At 38.6% G+C, this 17,040-nt stretch overlaps 1 protein-coding gene across 1 annotated transcript; it reads right to left on the reverse strand.

The window, feature by feature from the left end:
• LOC109834139 (beta-1,3-galactosyltransferase GALT1-like) lies at positions 219 to 4,240 on the reverse strand. Its single transcript, XM_020402060.1, has 7 exons — positions 3,019 to 4,240; positions 2,511 to 2,746; positions 2,143 to 2,424; positions 1,617 to 1,745; positions 1,349 to 1,528; positions 954 to 1,061; positions 219 to 814 (listed from the first exon to the last, which is right to left on the reverse strand). Exons 1-7 carry the CDS (start codon positions 3,779 to 3,781, stop codon positions 605 to 607), a joined length of 1,908 nt encoding a protein of 635 aa, XP_020257649.1. The 5' UTR covers positions 3,782 to 4,240; the 3' UTR covers positions 219 to 604.

Consider the following 17,040-nt stretch of genomic DNA (forward strand, 5'->3'; position numbering starts at 1 on the left):
ATCCATGAACTACTTTTGCATTACTAGAGTTTCTCCAAGTCGCAGATGTCCCACAAGCGACATAACTTCGCAATTTGCTTAAAAGTTTTTTGAGATAAAATAACACTTCTTTCATTTTAGCTTTCAGATGATACCGTATACACGAGGATCAAAATCCTCTTCGATTAGGTGGTAATTGGGGAGGGTCCAATTACCCTAATCATCACCGGTCATAATCATGTTTCAAGGGACTACGACTCCTAAGAAATGAAGTGAAGTGAACACAATTTACTTACAAGAATAAACCCTTCTGCTAGTCAACACTGTTTTCTACAAGCCTATACATCTCTCATATTTATGATACAAAAGCCTTTCCCACCTTACCTACAAATGATTAAATCTCTCTAATGAACAAAAAAAAAAGCTAGTAATATGCTAAACAATGCACCCACGGTACAGCACTGTTACGTAGTCCTGTAGTCCTACACTCATCCCACTCTCAGCAGGTTGTTAGTAGTCAAAAACCCCAGTCAGTTCCTACACCAGAGTTGCGCATGCCTTTGTCTATAAAGCATTCTGAAAGCTTTTGGAACATATACATTCGAAAACTCCCTGTTACGCGATTTTATTCAACACAACATCTTGCGCTTTTACTATGCTGGAGCTTATCCCATAAACATAGCATCTCTCTAGGGCCTTGATAATGCGCAACCACATACCCGTCTTCACATCCATCTATGTTAATCCTGTTATCCTCCACATACTTAACGTCCATTCCTTTCTTCTTCAAATCGGCTATCCATATGCCCATTGCAACATCCTCCAACTTGAACATCTGCATTTTGCCGGTTAATAAGTTGTCAAGCTAAGCAAATATAAACCTCATAATGTACATGTTTAATCAAACAGTTTAAAAGATACAAACAATCAAACAATCACAGCGAACCTGAAAAAAGAAGGAAAAAGTGCATTACCCTCAAACGCCCCTTTTTGTGCTGCTTGCACACTGATTTTGCAATGTCCCCGGACACCACATACCCTGGGCCATGTGCCCAAGGAGGATAAACTTCCTCCGGCCATTCCTTCATTAATAAGTACAAAATAACATGAGTAACAACTCACGAGTTAATGTAAACCATAAATCAAGATTAACCATGAACAACTACAAAGCTAATATGTTGTCATCAATGCCCATTCCTCGTAAGAGAACATTTTTTATTTAGGAATTTCAAGACCAAGGTTACTAGGTAGAGGCGCATTTTGTATTCTAATGCTATATGTCCTTTCAGGGAAACAGAAAAATGAAAAGACGTAAAAATTATTCTAAAGGGTAAGCCTTTTCATGGAATTTTTGCGTCCAGATACATACCTCAGAACTTATGTACCATTTACTGTCAGAATTTCGGTGAGGCTGGTCATTGTGATTGATTCTACCATATAACAGGCCCCTTGTAACATTTGCTCTGTTCAAAGACGAAAGTACTTCATCCACACGGACAAACGCATCATCATCTGTTTTCATAACATATTTGGCTGACACCACATTCGTCTGTTAAAAGAGGAAAAAAGAATTAGCACAAAGTTCAAATTAAGCAGGTCAGATGTTATTCACCAGCAGCTATAATAGAGGTATTTACCCCATAGATGCAGATGGCAAGGGTTTTCCATGTGATTAGACTATAATAATCAACAATTGGCATCAGCTGAACGTCACCATATGTGCGTGCCTCGTCCCAAAGCTCCTCATTCACCAATTGGTTCTTATGCTGTGAGAGAACAAAATTTTCCGTCAGTTCAAGTAGTTACAGAACATGACAAAAACAAATCCTTTTTTCTGATTAACAGCACTGCAGTAAAGAAATAAAAGGAAAAAAAAAAAACATTTGTTAAAGGCTAGTGATGTCATCATAACTGTAATTTAATACCCATCACCTCAAGCCTCATGGATAGTCGGCATTTACGACTAGATAAAGTCATGAAGTCAATTATACACACAGGAACAGATATCTTGTGCTCGCAAACTAATAAAGACGAATTTAAATCGAAGACTATCTACTTGTTTTAAGCGTAAAGATAGTCCGTGTTCTCCAATATAGTCATGAAGTGAATCAGTTCTGAACCAAAACATTAAATGAATCTGCTTAGTAAAATACAAGCTCATACCAGGCCAACAAAGAAACGAACAGCAACTTTGCCAGTCTTCACAACATCATACTGCATCCAAGATCTTCGAACAGCCATTCTCCGCTTGAAATTATTTGCGGTTGAAAAGACTCCGATGAAAAGATCTACAGGTTTATGAATGGGAATAGGGGGTGACTTGAGCATTTCCAAATCAATCACATGCTCCAGCTCCTCAGATGTTGGCAAGCCACTTGCTAACACAGATATCAGTCTAATGTCTCCAGAAAATCTTGCTTCGCTAACAAGCCATGGCTCCAAGCTCTGACCAGGCAAGCAAAAGAATTAGAAACACAATTTGCTTTTGAACTTTTCAGAAACAATCAAGCGGATATGTTCAAAGTTAGTACTTCACGATAAGCAAAGGAAGTTATATGCTTGCCATCAACTGTCATCTGGATCCCTTCCACTCCCATTCGAAGAGTGGCGACAGCTAGATATCCTTGCTTAAAGGGAAAATAATGTCTTGGCTTAGAGCCCTCTTTCATTACAGAAGTTCGCTGGGAAACACTAGAAAGTGTACCATTAGCAGTAATCCCCTTATCATCTTTACCCACCACGGTGCCGCATTCTTCTAAATCATCCACTGGAAAAGAGGAAATACACAATTGAAGAAAAACACCAAGGGAACTAAGAGAAACTAGCAATAGCGTAAACGAAAAGCTAAAAGAGCACGTGTACCACCTGCTAGAATCTATTACTTATTTCATTAACTCGGTGGCTAATTTGTCAAAAGCAGCCAGACGACAAGTTCTACTATAAAGGAGCATCTCACAGTGGCATCATAAAGATCCAGATCCAATACAAGATGCAGAACTATATCTGTAAATTAAGTTCCTGAAATTTGAGGAATATTACCTTTCTTATTATGTTCACGATCTGGAGAAGGACAGCGTTCCTCAGCACCCCAATCACTCGCCAGGGTCCAAGTATTCTGGACAATGACCGGATCATCAGTAAGTTTATCACCATGAATCCGGACATTATAGTGCAACATAATAGGAGGATCCGGTTCTCCTGGAACAGTTGTTCCTGCTAAATCAATCCGAAAATTGCCCATGATTCCTCCAGGAGTTCCAATAAAAGTGATTGAAGAACCTTGGACCAGTCCGCAAGGAATCTTTAGCCTGAAATCACTATCAGTAAACTCTGAGGCATTCATTCTTCTAATGGAATATGGGCACTGTTTCGCTTTAGCTTTCTGGATTGCACTTCCATTTCCAGAAGCAATCCGTTTCTCATCTTCAACTGATACCATAAGTTTTTTCCACACAACTGCAGCCTCCTTGATAGCCTCAAGGGCCTGAGGTAAACCCTCAGCATGACTGATTAAGTGAGCTAAATGATTCCATGTCTGCATAGACTTCTGTTCTCTATCAGAGAGGTTCTGACGAGTAAGAAGACTTGACATTAAGGAATCTGTTGAGACTACTTGGGACTCATACTTTGGTTCTTGAACTGGTGGGTCTCCAACTTTTACCGACTGAAGAGGGACAGAAGCATTGCGATAAAAAGGATTTTGAAAAGCAATTTCCACGAAGGGACTCTCTATTATTATATATCTAAGGACCAGTACCGTGAACAAGAATACTATAACAAGACCTCCAAACCACTTCTTCATCTTTAACTGAACTCTTCACATAAATATTTCAGAACTAGGAGAATGTTGTCTTGCAGCAGTTCATTGAAGAATATCAGAAACCCCAAGCCTCTTAGACATTAATAAGCTTCTCAATAAGAAACTGCAAGGTCAAGTCTGATTCTTCCCCTTTTTTCACGGATATACATCTTGAATTATGACCCAGCATTCACCCAGACAGCTGCTTTTTAAGACTGGACCTTCAATATTAGTCAAAAGAATCAAGCTCGGCGTCAGAATTTTTCTAAGGATGTAACTGGGAGTGGGAGTGCAATGTGCTGCATTGACAGCCCCAAAAATGCTGTGTCTGGCAACATCTTTGATGAAGTAAAGCTGTAACAGAAATGAAATGAAACAGATTATGGAAGTAATTTTTTTTCCCTTAAAGAAAGAATGGAAGTTACCGAAGAATAACTAAGTGTGATTTCCCAAATCAGAGTTAAAAAAAAAGTGCTTGCAACAGAGAGTTGCTTTTACAGATTATGCATGTAGCAGCTCTGTCAGAAAAACAGGCGTCGCAAAGAGTTCGTTCTAAAAGCAAAAACATAAGTCTTGCCTATGAGGACGTTTAACATAGTGTGAGCGGAAGTTTTTCACGTGAGTGGGGGCCACATCCACTCACACGTGAATATCCATTCACGCGAAAAGAATTTGAATAATTTGCTCTCATTTAAAAAATCTTCAAACAATCATTTTGGCATTGGATTTGTTCCTAAGTATTTTGTGAACCTGTGCCCAGCGGGTAAAAGGCAAGTGAACGGGTAAAGGCACTTGAGTCCAGCGGGTAAAAGCAGCGGGTTTCTTTTCTTCTTCACCGGCCCACCAGTCTCTTATAAATACACATGTTTACCTAGGGTTTTGTGGTGTGTGGGTGAAAAATTACAGCAAGGGGAAAAGACTGCGGGGAACTTTTAGTCGGCTGCTGTGGGGAAAACGCAGTGAGAGAAAAAGGAGAAAAACAGAAGCGGGGAGAAAACCAAGGTGTTTTTGGCGGCTGTTTTTAGAAGAGAGATCAAAGGAGAGAGTTTTTTGAGGGATTTACAAAAGAGAGGTTAATTTCTTTGGGTAAAAATCAGATCTCTTTTCTTTGAGACGAGCTTGTGGATTGTACAAGTCGTCGGTGTTCTTCTCATAGTGGAATCTCCCCTCACCCCTCCCGTGGACGTAGGCAATTTTGTCGAACCACGTAAATCTCGTGTATTTACTGTTTTCTGGATTGTTGGCTATTGCTTGTAGGTTCCCTCAATATTCAGTCTTAGAGCTGATGAGAGGAAGAGTGTATATTTCACTTTGATGAAATATATCACTTTCGGTTCTTGTTTCCTTTGAGAAATAAGAATTTCACTATCTATTCTCGTTTCCTTTGAGAAACAAGAATATAGAGGTTGACTTGTGTTTTTGTGACAATAAAAGCCAGGGCTTTCTCTCAAGTGATATCGCTTCCGCGGCGGTGGGCGTGACTCTGCGCCCAACAATTGGTATCAGAGCTGTTATTCGGATTGGGAGTGGTGTAGCTTCTGATTTGAGGTGGTGCTCGGTAATTTCCTGAGAGAAGCGGATTCATTAATACAAGCGGAAAATAGCGTCAACAAGTAAAACAGTTAAAGTGGGAAAATACGAGATTGAAAAATTCAATGGGAAGAATGATTTTTCCTATTGGAGGATGCAGATGAAAAATTCGTTGATTTCGCAAAGCTTTGGCGGGAAAAGAGAAGAAGCACAAGGATATGTCTGATGAGGATTGGGAGGAGCTGGATCTGGAAGCACGGGCGTCGATTATCCTTTGCCTTGAAAGGGATGTAGCTTTCTTGGTAGATGGAGAGGAAACGGCTGCGGGCGTGTGGTCGAAGTTAGAAAGCACCTTCATGACGAAGAGTCTAACAAACCGGATCTATTTGAAATCCAAATTGTATACTTGCAAGATGGAGGAGGGCTCATCAATCCGGGAATATATCAACAAGTTCGATAGGATTATATCGGATCTGAAGGACATCGATGTGACTGTAGAAGATGAGGATCAGGCTCTTCTATTACTTCTATCTCTGCCGAAGTCTTATGAGAACCTGGTGCAAACATTGATGCTTGTGGGAGACAATTTGACGATGGATGAGACTAGAACGGCGCTTCTAGGGGATGACCTTCGAAAGATTGCAACCGGTGACATGACTACTGGTGGTAACAAAGAACAAGCGCAGGGATTGTTTGCTAGAGGAAGGAGCAATGAGCGAGGAAAAGGCAAGGGAGGAAAGTCTAGATCTAAATCGAGACCCCTTGCGGGACGAGCGTGCTTCAAATGCGGTGAAGTTGGGCATTTCAAGGTCGACTGTCCTAACAAGAGAGTAGGTGGGAAAAAGAACAACAACAAGACCGAGAGAAGAGAAGGCAAGGAAGAGGCGAGTTACGCCTCGGAGGAAGGGAGCGATAAGGAATGCTATATTGTTACGGGTAGCGAGGATACCTCCGGGAAGTGGATTCTTGATTCTGGTTGCTCTTACCATATGTGTCCAAATAGGAAGTGGTTTACTACCTACAGGAGCATTGATGGTGGAACCGTATTGATGGGGGAATAACCATGCTTGTAAAATGGTGGGGCTAGGTGATATCAAAATCAAGATGCATGATGGAGTGGTTCGAACTCTAACGGACGTGCGGCATGTTCCCGCCTTGCGGAAGACATTAGACTCCGGTGGCTGCAAGATTGTTACAGAGAACGGAGTAAAGAAGGTTGTTCGAGGTTCCCTAACAGTGATGAAGGGTGTTCGTCACGGTAATCTATATACTCTCTCGGGTACGACGGTGACAGGAGATGCAGCGGTTGGAACTGATGGAAGTGGTGGAGACCCATGTGAGCACACCCGGTTATGGCATAGGCGGCTTGGGCACATGTCAGAGAAGGGTCTGGTTCTGCTTGGTAAGGAGGGTTTGCTGAAGAATCTGAAGAAACCTTGCATGGATTTTTGTGAGGATTGTGTGTATGGAAAGGCGCACAGGGTCCAATTCTTGAAAAGCAATCACAAGAGCAGAGGTATACTAGATTATGTGCACACGGATGTTTGGGGTCCGGCTCAGACAACTTCCAAGGGTGATTCCAGGTATTTTGTCTCGTTCATAGATGATTATTCTAGGTATGCTTGGATTTATTTTCTTAAGCATAAGAATGAGGTATTCGAGACATTCAAGAAGTGGAAAGCAATGGTTGAGAAGAGGACAGATAAGAAATTGAAGACACTGAGATCTGACAACGGTACAGAGTATACAGACGGTGCTTTCAAGGAGTTCTGTGATCAGGAGGGCATTATTCGACACTGGACAGTCAGGTCAACACTACAGCAGAACGGGGTCGCAGAGAGACTGAACCGAACATTGCGGGAGAAGGCAATGAGTATGCGATCTTATGCTGGATTGGGCAACGAATGGTGGGCAGAAGCGGTGGCTACAGCATGTTACATTGTGAACCGTTCTCCACATTCTACACTAGATGGTGATACACCCTATAGGGTGTGGTCAGGGGAACATGCAGATTATGAGAGGCTCAGAATTTTCGGATGTACCGCCTATTATCACGTCAACGAGGGAAAGCTTGACGCGAGGGCCAAGAAGGCGATATTCTTGGGGTATGCAAAGGGCGTAAAAGGCTACCGCCTTTGGTATACAGAAGATTCGAAGTTCGTGATCAGCAGGGACGTTACCTTTGATGAAAAATCCATGATTGCTAGGGCGCCCAAGGATGATGGTGTTGGGACTGTTATACAAGCAGGTACAAAAGCTGGGGGCTGATCAACCCCTGAAGCACTATGGGCATGTTAATTTGGTTGAATACGCACTCTCGATGGAGGAAGACGAGCCGGTCTCCTTCAAGGAAGCTATTCGGGATAAAGATAGCGAGAGTTGGTTGGCTGCGATGGAGGAGGAGATGGAATCTCTTCGGAAGAACCAAACATGGGAGGTGGTCCCATTGCCTGTAGGAAGAAAAGCTATTGGTTGTAAGTGGGTGTATAAGAGAAAGGAAGATCCTTCAGAGCTCGGTGGTACAAGGTATAAGGCGAGGCTAGTGGCTAAAGGGTTTGCACAAAGAGAGGGTGTGGATTATAATGAGATATTTTCTCCGGTGGTAAAACACACTTCTATTCGGGTGCTATTGAGTATTGCTGCTCATGGTGATCTTGAGCTGGAACAACTCGATGTTAAAACGGCCTTCTTGCACGGAGACTTGGATGAAGAGATCTACATGCATCAACCTGAGGGCTACAAGGTTGAGGATAAGGAGCATCATGTATGTCACTTGAAAAAATCACTCTATAAAATGAAGCAATCTCCTCGGCAGTGGTACAAGCGATTTGACTCCTTCATGCTATACATTCGGAAGCTTCGTGGAGGTGATTATATCTATCTCCTTTTGTATGTGGATGACATGCTTATTGCTTCAAAGAGCAGGGTGGAGATAGATAGGCTGAAATCTCAACTTGGTAAAGAGTTCGAGATGAAGGACATGGGCGCTACTAGGAAAATACTGGGTATTGAGATTAGAAGAGAGCGGGCGAATCGGCGATTGTTCTTGAGTCAGAAGGGCTATATAGAGCGGGTGATCACGAGGTTCGGGATGCAAAGTGCTAAGTCGGTGGCGACTCCATTGGCTCCACACTTCAGGCTTTCAGGTAAACAATCTCCCACTACAGCGGAAGATAAGGCACACATGGAGCGTGTTCCTTATGCTAGTGCAGTTAGCAGTTTAATGTACGCAATGGTGTGTACACGTCCAGATATTTCACAAGCGGTTAGTGTGGTCAGCAGGTTCATGGCGAATCCGGGAAAGGCGCACTGGGAAGCTGTGAAGTGGGTCCTGAGGTACTTGAAAGGTACCGTGGATACGGGTCTGTATTTTGGTGGAGATACATGTCAGATTGATGGGTTTGTTGACTCTGATTACGCGGGTGATCTAGATAGACGACGATCTACTACTGGTTATGTATTCAGGATACATGGAGCTCCAGTTAGTTGGCGATCGATGTTGCAGGCTACAGTGGCACTTTCTACTACAGAGGCCGAGTACATGGCCATGGCGGAGGGAGTGAAGGAAGCATTGTGGTTGTGGGGTCTTCTAGACGATTTGGGAATTGAGCAGGAAAACGTAGTGCGATTCACTTGGCAAAGAATCAAGTTCATCATGCTCGTACCAAGCATATCGATGTCAGGTATCATTTCGTGCGGGATTTCATAGAGGAAGGTGATATTTCTCTCATGAAGGTGCACACGAATGAGAATCCCGTAGACATGTTAACCAAGGTGGTCACAGGTAGCAAGTTTAAGCATTGCTTGGACTTGCTTCGTATCAGCTCGTGTTGATTTGCCCAAGAGGGCATGGCCCTTCGGGGTGGTGATGGGGTGAGGTGGAGACTATGATGGAGAACAATACCTGAACTACGGTTAGCTTGATCCCGGTGGAGGGTACGTAGGCAGCCGCGGTAAAGTGGCGCAGCTGGTCTGGCCTAGTTTGGCCGATGGATATCTCTCTGGTGAAGCTCGCGGTGTTCTTTTGGTGTTCGTCCAAAATTTGAGGTTTATCAAATGTTGTACGAGGTGGAGAATTGTGAACGTGTGCCCAACGGGTAAAAGGCAAGTGAACGGGTAAAGGCACTTGAGTCCAGCGGGTAAAAGCAGCGGGTTTCTTTTCTTCTTCACCGGCCCACCAGTCTCTTATAAATACACATGTTTACCTAGGGTTTTGTGGTGTGTGGGTGAAAAATTACAGCAAGGGGAAAAGACTGCGGGGAACTTTTAGTCGGCTGCTGTGGGGAAAACGCAGTGAGAGAAAAAGGAGAAAAACAGAAGCGGGGAGAAAACCAAGGTGTTTTTGGCGGCTGTTTTTAGAAGAGAGATAAAAGGAGAGAGTTTTTTGAGGGATTTACAAAAGAGAGGTTAATTTCTTTGGGTAAAAATCAGATCTCTTTTCTTTGAGACGAGCTTGTGGATTGTACAAGTCGTCGGTGTTCTTCTCATGGTGGAATCTCCCCTCACCCCTCCCGTGGACGTAGGCAATTTTGCCGAACCACTTAAATCTCGTGTATTTACTGTTTTCTGGATTGTTGGCTATTGCTTGTAGGTTCCCTCAATATTCGGTCTTAGAGCTGATGAGAGGAAGAGTGTATATTTCACTTTGATGAAATATATCACTTTCGGTTCTTGTTTCCTTTGAGAAATAAGAATTTCACTATCTATTCTCGTTTCCTTTGAGAAACAAGAATATAGAGGTTGACTTGTGTTTTTGTGACAATAAAAGCCAGTTCTTTCTCTCAGGTGATATCGCTAACAATCCGGTGGGCGTGACTCTGCGCCCAACATATTTTATAAAGAATGATTATGTTTTGAAGAATAATAATAAGAATATTCATGCTAAACAAAATAAATATATATGGATTCCTAAGAATTTGAATATTCATGATAGGAATGATTATATTTCATCTTATATGTATGAAGTTTGCAATTCAAAGAATTACACTTATGTTAATAAATGGAAACCAAATTCTAAGTGGATTTGGATTCCAAAGGGCTAATCCTAATGATATAATATAAAAGGGTGCCAAAGTGCTTAATATTTTTATTAAGGTACCCGGGAAAAGAAAATTTTAATTAGAATTATGTTTATTTCTTTTTGCTAATGACAAAGGGGGAGTTATATAGAAAATTTTAATTTTAAATTTTTTACTAATGCTTTGATGCAGGGGGAGTAAAAGATTTTATTTAATGATTTCATGCAGGGGGATTAAAATTTTTATATCTTAATAACATATATTTGTCATCATCAAAAAGGGGGAGAATGTTAGGAATCTTGACCCCAAGATTAGTTTGTTTTGATGATAACAAATATTATATGTTGTGTGTATTATGTGCTAACATTTGTTTTGCAGTATCAGAGCTATATCAACAATTATATTCAAAGAGATACTCAAGACATAGATGAGTTCAAGGCAAAATGAAGCAAAGAAGAAGATATACTTTATTGTCAAAATGTAATTTTATATTTTCTTTGCTTAGAAATTTGTACAAGCCTTGATCACTCACACACATGCACACACATAGTGTTAGAACATACTAACACATGCTTAGTGTGTTGGTTAACAATAGAAATCCCCTATGTTAGCCATTAAAGTTTATAGATATTGAGTGAGTCTTAAAATATTTTATTTACACCCCTTAGAAATTAGAATCTGGAAAAACCCAAAAGATCAAAGTTGTAGGTCTCTTCAAGAGATTTCCAACAAATCTTAAATCACCTCATTCCGATATCGGATGAGAAAGTTATAGTCAAAATACTAAACAGAAAAATTCCAGAATCTGAGTTTACAGTGTAGTCGACTACTATGCCTTGTAGTCGACTACTGAGCAATTTTCTGACTTCACAGAGTCTGCTTAGACTCAGTGTAGTCGACTACTATGACTTGTAGTCGACTACAGATGTAGTTTTTCCAGATTTCAGGTTTTAAATAAGTGACTGTTTATATCCGTTTTGTGGACGTTAATTGGGTTTAAAATTATGTCATTTCAGAGGCTATAAATAGGTTTAAACATCAGAAAACAACAACCAAGTTTTGCACTTGCAAGATCAAACATTTTGTGCATATTCACTCTCTAATTTTCCAGATTTTCATGCTAAGTGTTTAGAAAAAGAGAGTTTCTGATATTGCCTTGGTTTCAATCATTCTTAGAGATTGTATAGGCAATATTCAGAGAGTTAAAAGAATCCTAAGCCACTGCAGTACTTCACTACACATTCAAGGCTTATAGGATCAATTGTGTTCTTGCTTCAAAAAGGATTTCTCTCGGATTTGAGAGGGTTGATCTCTTGGTTTAGAGATTGGGTGGCAATTGGCATGGTCTTGTCAATTGGTGTTGCAATTTGCATGGTCTTGCAAATTGGTCAGGTTTGCTTTTGATTTTGTAAGGTTTCAAAATCATAGTGGAAATCTCAAGCGGGATTTGCTTGGGGACTGGATGTACACCGGGGAGGTGGAACCAGTATACATGCTTGTGTTTGTGATGTTCATTTTCTGAGATTGCCATTCTTTCTTTGCAATTTATAATCTACTTTGCATATATTTTACAAGAATACTATTCATCATCTTTCTAGTGTTCTAGTGTATCTATTTCAGATCCTACAAAACATACATATAGTTTAGACAAACATAATAGACAACATAAATTAGAAATGAAAATAATAAAAAATTTAATCACAATAGAAATATCATACAATCAGTTAGTAGAATAGACTTTCAAGATATACAAAAGTATAATTACAAACAAACATATGAATGTAATCAGCAAATTACATTCAACCAAATAAGACATATAAGGCACAAATTCCGAAAAATTAAAAAAATTTAATTATGTTAAAAATGTTCAAATATAGTATTATAGCAATATATGTTTAAAGAAGTCAAGAACATAAACGCACGTAAGGAAGCATAGATATAATAATAATAAATAACAAACAGTAAAGATAGAACATGATGATAATAAAAGAGAAAGTACAAAATTACAGATATACAGATAAATAAATATCAATATTCAAAGAGTCATAAATAAATGAAGCACACAATATTACTAGAAAATCACAAGATATAAGTCAAGAATGCAGAACAAATCAGGCAGAAGGACAATAAAGATTATAATAAGGTATACAGAATATACATAATCACAATTGAAACTAGCATTAAGTAAAAAAATATAGATAGAAACACATCAATACATATAGACAAACAAACAGAGACAAATCATAATAATAATCAATAGTAGAGTGAGACGATACATAATAACTATTATCATACAAACAGTTATATAGAACAAAATAAATAATGCAAAATCATAGACAGATTCAAAGAAACACAAATAGTTCAAAGCATAAAAACAAAATATATCAAAGCAAAATAGGTAAACAAAATTCAGAAACATATGATGTGTATAGCAAATATAATCATCATGTATAATAAGCGTTAAAATAAAAACATATACATAATAATAAGCATATAAAAAGTCTGAATACTCATAGTAATAATCAAGCTAACAAGATAAATTATGATGAAAATAGTCACAAAATATTATATGATAAAAATAGACATAAGAGTAAACAAGTGATTCAAAATAAACATATTATATAAAACATAATAGGAAGGACATAATTATATATATTCGCAAACAATATAATAAATTAAAAATGTTAGTAATATTCATAAGGTGAAATAATAAACAAGGTACAACAATAATAATCTTTATTGTATAAAATCAATTCAGATGTAGCAATATGTTGTATAGTTTAATTAGATTCAAAATAATAACCAATTTAGATGAGATTCAAACTAATGTTGATGGGTTGAAGACCAAGTTTAATTAGATGAAGACTATCATGGACCAACTTGCGCCGGCTGTGGAGCATCTGAATGCGGTATGAGTTCAAGATCGCATTAGGGGGAAGATTGGCGTCAGGTTTGCTCATGTCTCTTATAGAGAAAAGGTCAATCAAGATAGATGTTACTGAAAAGAAGATATTTTTATTATTGACAATAAAGTTTTTATAGAAGATTTGAAACAGTCTAAAGAGATTTATGCTCTTGTTATAGCAGAAAAAAAAGATTATGCCCCTATTGAAAATATCATTTAAAGTGCGGACTTTCTTGTAATAGTTTGATGCAGTTATGCCTAAAGAACTTATTGCCATGTTACTAATGCTTCAAGACATTCAACATCAGATTGACTTCATCCCTAGATCATGCTTGCCAATTCTGCCACTTTATCAGATGAGCCTGAAGGAATAGGAGATCTTGCAGAAATAAGTGGATGGACTCATCTAGAAATGCCCTATCGGAATTAACATGAGTTTGTGTACTATGCTAGCATTACTTATCCTAAAGAAAAACGGAGAGCGGTGCATGTGTGTGGACTGTAGGCTATCAATAAGATTACCGTAAAATATCAATTTCCCATTCCTCGCCTGGAAGACATACTAGATTGTTGCTGGGATAAATTACGTTCTCAAAAATTAATCTCAAGAGTGGTTATCATCATATTCACATAAGAGAAGGAGATGAGTGGAAAATTGCCTTCCAGAAAAAAGGAGGTCTATATGAATCGTTGGTCATGCCTTTTCTCCTTTTCAATGCTCCTCGGACATTTATGTAATTAATGAATCAGGTATTAAAATCATTTATCGATAAGTTCATTATAGTTTATTCTGATGCTATCCTAATTTATAGTAAGAATGAGTCTGTGCATCTGGACCACTAGAGGGAAGTAGTAACGACTTTGTAGGAGAACAAGTCATACATCAATATGAAGAAGTGCACCTTCATGACCCAGTAGCCTATTATTCTTAGGCTTTATAGTCAGTGCGAAGGGCATCCACATTGATAAGAAAAAGGTGTGTGCCATTTGAGATTAGCTCAACCCGAAGATTGTTAGCAAAGTTCGTAGCTTTCATGGTCTAGTGACCTTCAATTGGAGAATTGTGAGAAACTTCAGCAGCAATATTATGACTATTACGGAGTGCATGAAGAAGGGCAAGTCTAATTGGGGAGAAGCTGTTGATCATAGCTTTGCACTCATCAAAGAGAAGTTGACAGCAGGTGAAGTGCTCTCAAGAAAGGTGTTTGATTACTAAAAGGTGTTCGAGGTTGATGTGATGCATCCATCGTAGGTATTGGTGGTGTACTATCCTAATAAAGGCGTTTGGTTACTTTCTATATCTAGAAACTCATTGAAGTTTAGTAGAAATGGACTATATACGTGTTAAAGTTGTATGCCATAGTCTAATCCTTGAAGCATTAGGAGCACAACTTGATCCTGCGGGAGTGTTTGCTTAACACCAAATATCGGGTGTTGAAGTCCATCAATATTCAGATTAGCTTCAATTGTATGCATGCTCGACCTGCAGCATTTCACCTTTATTTTGAAGCCCAAGTATGGGTAGCAGAATATGAATGCGGATGTACCCAGTCAGAGAGCTACTCTGTTGATGACTTTTCTAACAAAGATGACTGGATTCGAATACCTGAAGGCGCTCTATACAAAAGATGAAACTTCAATGAGGCTTGGAACAATTGTTTGAAGAATTAGCAGACCAGAAGCTTTCATATCCATAATGGTAATATACTTCGTGGAGACCAGTTACGTGTACCCTAAAGTTCACTAGGAGAGCAGATCATACAAGACCTTTATGATAGCGAGCTAGGAGGATATCTAGGGTGTGATAAGATAATTGCTTCCGCGCGGAGAGTTACTACTAGTCTCAGCTAAAAAAGGAACAGAAAAACATATGCAGCATTGTCAAGTTTGTCAAGTTGCTAAGCGACGGTCTCAAAACAGGGGATTATACCTTTAGTTGTTCCTAATACGTCATGTCATGACATCTTGATGAAGTGTATATTGAGATTCCCTAGAACTCAGTGAGGTACAGATTCTATTTTGTTATGGTTGACAGATTTTTAAAGGTATCACACTTTATTCCATGCAAGAAGATAACAGATGCTAGTAACATTGCCAATCTTTTCTTTTGGCATATAGTAAGGAGTGCCAAAGTCTGTTGCATCTGCTAATGACTCCAAGTTCTTGTCCCACTTCTGGAGAACATTGTGGTAAGATTTAATACTTCACTCTAATTTAATACTGCTTACCACCCTTAAATGGATGGCTAGAGTAAAGTATTAAATCACATTCTTGGTGACCTTCTCAGATTCATCTATAGCGATTGTCCAAAGTAGCAAGATCTTGCTCTAGCGCATGCTAAATTTGTTTACAACTGTATGAACAGTCAAAGTACTAGTAGGGTTCTCTTTGTGATTATGTATGGGTGGCTTCTGAACCATTATCTTGACTTAGTTCTATTACATAAACTTCCAGGGCAGAGTATTGCTGATCACATAACAATACATATGGTTGAAATGATACAAGCTATTCATTAGGAAGTAAAAGAGCAGATAGAGAAGCCTAATACTAAATACAAGACAAATGCTGATCAACACAGGAGAAAGAAGGTGTTTGAGTAAGGGGACATTTTGATGATGTTTCTGTGAAAAGAGCACTTTTCGGCGGTGATCATCACATTTTAGTATATGTTTATACTCTCATTATCTATTTTATTTAAATAAATATATCACTACTAATGTGTTTTTCTCTTAATTTGCAGGAATCGAAGAATTAATGAATAAGAGATAAAAAAAAGAACTCAAATTTCCTTATTTTCTAACCTTTCATTGAAGTCCGAGATTAAGCCAAGTAAACTGTAGAAGTCAAAGAAATAAGGATACAATATGAAAATAAATTAACTCAAAATCATATTCAGGATGATTAGCCACAAAGAAATAATATTATCTCCCAATATGAAAGGCAAAAATGAACATATGGTATATAAAAATCACCTATCTCGACGAGACAGATTGTATTTTAAGAATTTTGAGATTCTAATTGCTTAGTCAACCGATTGACTAATCGGTTGGTCAACTAATTGATTCGTAATTGATTCGTTTTGTTTGGAGTCTAAGTAAAATCTAGTGATTCTTGTGTGAATCTCATGGTTTCACACAAGACTGTACTCTAAGGTGAACCTAAGGATATCAAACTTGTCATGCACCTACACTATGCAATAACATGTTTCACTATCGCAGTAATATATCTTTAGTGGAATCAAACAAAAAGAAGTGTAGGTACAAGAAGATAAAATAAAGGTGGTAATGCAATGAACATGGTAAAGGAAAGAGATATCCAAATAAACATAATCATGTTCCAACTGAATAAAAAAGAGTACAACCGATAGACTAAAATAAATATGAAATATCTCAATACAAAGAGTCAAATGTAAATAACGCCGCTTTAATAATATACTGTAAAACCCTGTAAAATAGAGTGAATGAGTTTTTATTGTGAAATATATATTTATATCATAGATAAATGTGATAATAAGTTGTAAAATAGAGTGAATGAGTTTTTATTGTGAAATATATATTTATATCATAGATAAATGTGATAATAAGTGATTGGGGATAAATATATATTTATATCATAGATAAATGTGATAATAAGTGATTGGGGATCAAACAAGTGTATATATGTGAGAAAAATCAAGTGGAAAAGACCAGCACACAAACAAACATGCACAAACAGGAAATTTCCTATCCGGTCGACTGCGCCATAGTGGCGGTCGATCGCTGGGCATGCAGGTGAGTAGAAAGGCTTCTTCTTCCTACGCGGTCGATCGC

This window comes from Asparagus officinalis, chromosome 3 (assembly GCF_001876935.1).
Source record: "Asparagus officinalis chromosome 3, Aspof.V1, whole genome shotgun sequence".
NCBI classification, from domain to species: domain Eukaryota; kingdom Viridiplantae; phylum Streptophyta; class Magnoliopsida; order Asparagales; family Asparagaceae; genus Asparagus; species Asparagus officinalis.

Coding starts and splice junctions, on each gene's coding strand:
- LOC109834139 (XM_020402060.1), bottom strand. CDS start 3,781: ATGAAGAAGTGGTTTGGAGGTCTTGTTATAGTATTCTTGTTCACGGTA. Junction 1,062..1,348: donor AATGGTACATAAGTTCTGAG/GTATGTATCTGG, acceptor TTATTAATGAAG/GAATGGCCGGAGGAAGTTTA. Junction 815..953: donor ACAAAAAGGGGCGTTTGAGG/GTAATGCACTTT, acceptor GGCAAAATGCAG/ATGTTCAAGTTGGAGGATGT.